Consider the following 5,781-nt stretch of genomic DNA (forward strand, 5'->3'; position numbering starts at 1 on the left):
ACTGCAAGGTTTTATCATAGGCTTACATTCGTGGAAGCAAAATCAACACTCCAAAAATAACTTTTTTGGAGCATCAATTTTGGGTTTTTTTGTCACGACTTCAACAAATATCATTTGATGATGAAACTTTGCAAGCATTGAAAATATTTGTCAAAGTTTGTCATAAAAAAGGATTTTTTAATTATTGTTTTGTTGAATTTTTTTTTTCGGATTTTACTGTCCCGAGCTCGAGCTGATGGTTGTTGCCTCGTTAGCACCGGGGTGTTCGTTTTGTGGCGTCTGGCTTTTTGCTACTGTTTGGCTTCCCCGAGGATGAAGCACAACGATTCATAATTTTTTTATCTCAGCGTTGGGTTGTTACTATGTTGACCATGTTGCGTCGCTGTCTTTTTTCTCGGAATTGCTCGACCTGATAGTTACGATTCATGTCCGACGTTCTGATTCCACGATTACCATTGATGCATACATCTGATCCAAGGGTGGCTGAGCAGTGTCGTACAAAAGTCGTAAGAAAAATATCGTACGCATAGCACTGCTCCTTTTTTCTCATGTTGTCTCAACGTCTGCGGTGTTTAGGTTTTCTGTTGGTTCCTTCAGAAATCCAGCCCTTGTGCAAAGGTTTTGACCTGGTTTAGCTTATAAACTCGGCCATTCTATTTTCTTTATGAAAATGCAGGACACTGACTATTTGGAAATTCTTAAAAAATAAACACAACCTACATACGTTTCACAAAATTATGCCCTAGGCAACAGTCTGTTACACAGCAAACGACTACTCCCTCCGTTCCTAAATATAAGTCTTTCAAAGGTTCAACTAGTAGACTACATACGGATGTATATAGACATATTTTAGATTATAGATTCATTCATTTTGCTCCGTATATAGACACTTAATGAAATATCTTAAAAGACTTATATTTAGGTATGGAGGGAGTACTAAATAAGCGTGGGAAGTTCAAATCATGCACTTGTAATCAGAAGTTGGCTGCAGTAATTCTACCAGAAATGGCAGTCTTATCGACCCAGTGAGACTACAGTTGACAATACATTGATGTCTAAGTACATCAGCATCTCGAAAGATAAGATACTCAAGCGGTACATAAAATTATATTCTACATCACATATATATCTCCATGCCAAGTATCTTGGAGGACTGGCACAGGGGGCAGAAGCTCAGCTTGCTCTCGCACTCTTTGCACAGGCAAAGATGCCGGCAGGGCAGCAAGAGCATGCACGCCTCGCTTGATTTACAGACCCTGCAGGCCATCAAATCCTTGGGGTGATTGTTCGCCTTGGGCATCAGCTGCAGATTGACGGCGCCGCCGTTGCAGCAGGACGCCGTATCGTCTACCTCGCTGTCGCCGCAGCCTTCTTTGAAGTCCTTGCTCTGATGGGCACAGACCTGCTCCAGGTTGTACTTGAGTGCGCTGATCATGCTCTCATTGTACTTAGCCCGTTGCTGCCACGCACCAACTTCCCCAGACATTTGCTTGATCTGGTCCTCAAGTTCCAGGTTCCTTTTGTTAATGTTCTGAACTTCTGACTCTTTATCGCGTATTTTTCGGAGGATCTTGTCTTCAACAGAGGCCAGCGCTTCAAACTGCTTCGCCTGAACTTTCTCCAGTATAGACTGCCTCAGGCGCTCACTCTGCCAGTTAAACATTTTTTGTTAGAAAACTAAAATACTTTCAAGCATCGAAGCAAGATTTATTTTTCACAGTATCGATTGTGATGATACCAGGGATGACCTTCAACCCAAATCATACTATGCATAGTCCTAACTGGAAACAAATTCTGAGTGGTAGGATTGAATGCGCTACTAACAGCATTGGCAATACTTGATTCTTTTGTTTAAAAAATTAATACTTGATTCTTTGCCATCTCTCGTTTCAAGCGTATCTTTTCTTTTGATGTTCCACTAACTCATTTGCCATCTCTCGTTTACTTTTGAAAATTCCATCTCTCGTTTCAAGCGTATCTTTTCTTTTGATGTTCCACTAACTCATTTTCCGTCTCTCGTTTTACTTTGAAAATTGGAAAGGTTTTTTTACTACCAAGGAATGAATGAATGTGCACAGGTATTATTTAATTCACGAGGTATTGATTGCTCACGGCCAGAAAAAATCTACTTTGCCATCGATCATGTAGCTGTCAAAAGAAAGTCGACAACTCTTACTGAGCAGATGCAACAAAAGCTTCTCTTCTTTGTCTGGTTTACAATACAATATAGCCCATACCCTCTCTCTCTTTTTCTGTCCACTTTGATAATAAAAATATGATGTGGTAACACAATAAAAGCAAACTCTCAGTTCCTATTATTAGCAATTAATTTCATGAAATAACTTAATCACAGAGTTATATAGCTAACAAACTCAATGCTGGTTGAAATATGTAATCTATTTTTAAATGGATAATCTGACCAGTATTGAAGGACAAAAACTGAGATAAAACAACTCAAGTTTGTCCCGTCAACTGAAAAAGAGAGGGTCTAAGAACACAGCTACTACTCAAAAGACCTTGGTTCAATAGTTATTTCATCCAAAAGAAATATCTTGGCAGTTTTTTATCTTTAAGCAAGGAGAGGACCTAGAGTACACCAACAGGCAGGCCGTATAAACTTTGATTGAATTTCTTGTAATACTCCATCCCATTTGCTGCAGCCCAGGTGCACATGTGTGTAGTGGAGGTGGTGGTGGGTTAGCCCCACACTGGGAAGTTACTATGGACTGCACTAGCATATTAATGCTTGAGGACCCAAATATAGTAACTATGGGGTGATCCTTTTCGGCAAAGCAAGGATGAAAACCCAAGAGCTGTGTCACATGTGTAGACCCCTCCCACATGGCGGTGCAGGAGTTGCGGTTCGGTGAGTTTTGGGCCCTTGGATCATGTTCCATGCCAACATCCAAGCACTTCATCCCTGGACCACATCGATCAGAATGCTATACATCTACTGCACATCAGGTTTGATCTGGTCCAGGAGCAATAAGGGAAAGTGGATGCAAGATTGGGGGGGACATAACATGAGGGAATTTCTTCGGTATCCATCTAACAAAACTGACACAGATAAGACAAGTGGTTACTAAGAGGTGACGGCAGAATCTACAGTAGTGGTAATCATTGAAGTTTACATGAATACAGGTCTGGCTACAGAACATTGTGTTAATTTCTCTCTGACCAACATATTGAAAAGGTAACACTGGGCCTCCAACAGCTAAAGAATGCAGGAGGAGGTAAGTGGATTTTCCTGTTGAATCATCCAGGGTTTCTGTAGGCTGTAGTCCAAGTCTATCAGATGTTTGATTGGCCAGTGAATGCATGGGTCAGCATTGTCAGGTAGATCATTCTCCTTCTTGTCAATGATGAGCACCAGCAACGCCTGCAGAAGATACACCAGCAGCAGATGCCACTTCAAACGTGGAACCGTAGTTAAAAAGGCACGCCTAGGCGATAGCAAAGCTCCTACTGCTTAATTGCGCTTCATATGCACATAACTGCGCTTAAGCATGCACTTTGGTCAGAAAAGCGCAAGGTGGTGGCAAACCTATCGGTTTTTTTACTTTGTGTGGAACCATGTATGCACGACTCCCATTGCCTCCTCCGACCTGTATTCAGGTCTGCTTCATCTGCTCGGTCTGGTACAACTGCAAATTAAGATGAGTGCTTCTGTTTTACTCAGATATTGGTCTCTGTTTTGTTCCTGGAGACTGACCCCAAGGCGTGGACAGTAGATCATGTACTCACCGTAGCTGAGTGTTCAGATGTCATTTGGGGTTTCAATGCTGGACTGGATTCAGGTGGTCGAGTGTGTTGCTGTTAGTGTGGTGTAACTGGAAGTAACCAGCGGCAAAAGGAAGAGGAGATTCAGATTTTGGTGTTATCTACAAATACACTACCTAAAAAATACATAATGTTACCATTTCGCTCAACCTTCGTCTGCCTCCGTACCATGCTTAGCACGCAAAGAAAACCAGGGGAAATCCGGCCCGCTACACCCATGCACGCACATCCATCCTCCCCTCTATTTCCGCTATACAGTGGGTTTATTTCTTCAAGGTTAATCAAGTCTTTGTTTTTTAGAGAAAGACAGATGGGTTAGCGGAAGAGGTGGAATTATTTTAATGGTAAATCGAATCGACAATACCACCTAATGTACATGAGTATTCTATAAAGTTATAGGTTAAACAGGATTGATGTTAAACCATTAGAATGTGTATGCCCCCATTGCACCGCACGGGCAATTAGCTAGTTTAACTGAAACACAAGATTTGGGTGGTACCAATGATAACTACCCAGTTTTTTCATCAGTAATACTCCCCCTTTCTTATGTTTAATATTCACAGGGTTTTACTTAAACGGCATACTATGAACATTTACTCACGAGAGCTACCACTAATCAAGAATTGTTGCATGACTTAATGAGAAAAGAAGAAGCCTCTAACATTAGAAAAAAAGTGGAGTGAAGAGACTATCTATATGTGCCCTTCAACAGACAAAGTGAACGCTTCACTAATTACCCCAACAAAACTTGGTCAACGGATCAAAAAGACCGCATGTAAAGCATAGGATGGATGCACAACTCAAAGCCACGAGTGAAAAAGGTTCGAGAGCGCGTGACCTGGGCCCTGATGAATCGGTCCATATCAGCATCTAACCGCTGGACCTCACGGGAGATGTCGTCGTCCAGCATCGGCAACAGGAGCAGCGGCGAATCGCCCGAGGAGTTCCCAGCGCCAGCGCCGCCGCCGCCATGGCGCCGGTCCTCCAGAGAGAGCGCCAGGCCCGTCGACACCGCCGAGCCCGTCTGCAGGAAATCGATGGAAGACATCTGCGAGTTCTCGCCCAGCAGCTCCTGCTCCCTCGGCTGCCTCCACCCCATACCCGCCGCAGCCGTCAGCCCAGCCGCGTCCACTACCACACAGAACACAGCAAAATCAAACCCCTCAAAAATAAGCGCCAATTGAAGCGGAATTTTTGAAAGACGAAGGGGGAGATTCGCGGGGAAAGGCTTACGCTGTGGCTGCCCCGCCTGGTCCGGGAAAGCGGGCGGCGCGTTGAAGAAGGCGAGAGGCGCCGGGATCTGTCCATCGACCGGCACCGGCAGCGCGTTCCTGCCGAAATTTCACGGGCATTAGGAAGGGGATTTTAAGCGCGGCCCTTACCGCAGGAAAACATACGGAGAAATGGCACGGAACCGGAATTGAGACGGCGCACCTGAAGGAGAGAGGCGCCGGCTGCTGCTGCTGCGGTGGCGGCGGCGCCGCGGGGTGGGGCTGCTGGAGGTGGTGGTGGGAGAAGAAGGCCATGGCGAGAGGAAGGTGCGCGAGAGGGGAAAGGGGCAGGTCGCCTCGTCGGAAAGGGAGGAGAGAGAAGGCGGAATGGGGCTCTGTACTGAGTGCTGGCAAATAGTGTGATTTGGGTTTAATTGAAGTAGATGTGCGGTTGACATGTGGGGCCATGCACCTTGAGACCCACAAGTCAGTTGGATATTTCTGGATTCCCCGTGCTTCATTAGATTTTGAGATGGATTTTGTTCTGAAACCCTTCACGTTGCTCCTAAATCTACTACTCTCCCTTAGTATATATACACACACAAGTTAGAGCATCTACAACCGGACTTGATAAACCGGCTTTCTACATGCCTGCGGACGTGTCCGTGTACAGCACCCACCGGTCCCTTGTATGTTGCATCGTACCTCTAATGTCAATTCTTATATCTATGCAATTCATGCACGGTAATCATCTAATCTCTGAATCCAACAGTTTGAAACAAAGCAAATC

General features: G+C 44.6%; 1 protein-coding gene across 1 annotated transcript; it reads right to left on the minus strand.

Moving 5' to 3' along the window:
- Positions 1 to 949: 949 nt before the first annotated feature.
- On the minus strand, positions 950 to 5,388 carry LOC123449084 (probable BOI-related E3 ubiquitin-protein ligase 3). The gene is made up of 4 exons (XM_045126169.1): positions 5,215 to 5,388; positions 5,014 to 5,111; positions 4,619 to 4,911; positions 950 to 1,648 (listed from the first exon to the last, which is right to left on the minus strand). The coding sequence occupies exons 1-4, from the start codon at positions 5,304 to 5,306 to the stop codon at positions 1,118 to 1,120; spliced, it is 1,014 nt and encodes a 337-aa protein (XP_044982104.1). The 5' UTR covers positions 5,307 to 5,388; the 3' UTR covers positions 950 to 1,117.
- Between the last annotated feature and the right edge of the window lie 393 nt (positions 5,389 to 5,781).

Source organism: Hordeum vulgare, chromosome 4H (assembly GCF_904849725.1).
Source record: "Hordeum vulgare subsp. vulgare chromosome 4H, MorexV3_pseudomolecules_assembly, whole genome shotgun sequence".
Taxonomy (NCBI): Eukaryota; Viridiplantae; Streptophyta; class Magnoliopsida; order Poales; family Poaceae; genus Hordeum; species Hordeum vulgare.

Coding starts and splice junctions, on each gene's coding strand:
- LOC123449084 (XM_045126169.1), bottom strand. CDS start 5,306: ATGGCCTTCTTCTCCCACCACCACCTCCAGCAGCCCCACCCCGCGGCG. Junction 5,112..5,214: donor CCGGCGCCTCTCTCCTTCAG/GTGCGCCGTCTC, acceptor AAATTTCGGCAG/GAACGCGCTGCCGGTGCCGG. Junction 4,912..5,013: donor CCAGGCGGGGCAGCCACAGC/GTAAGCCTTTCC, acceptor TCTGTGTGGTAG/TGGACGCGGCTGGGCTGACG.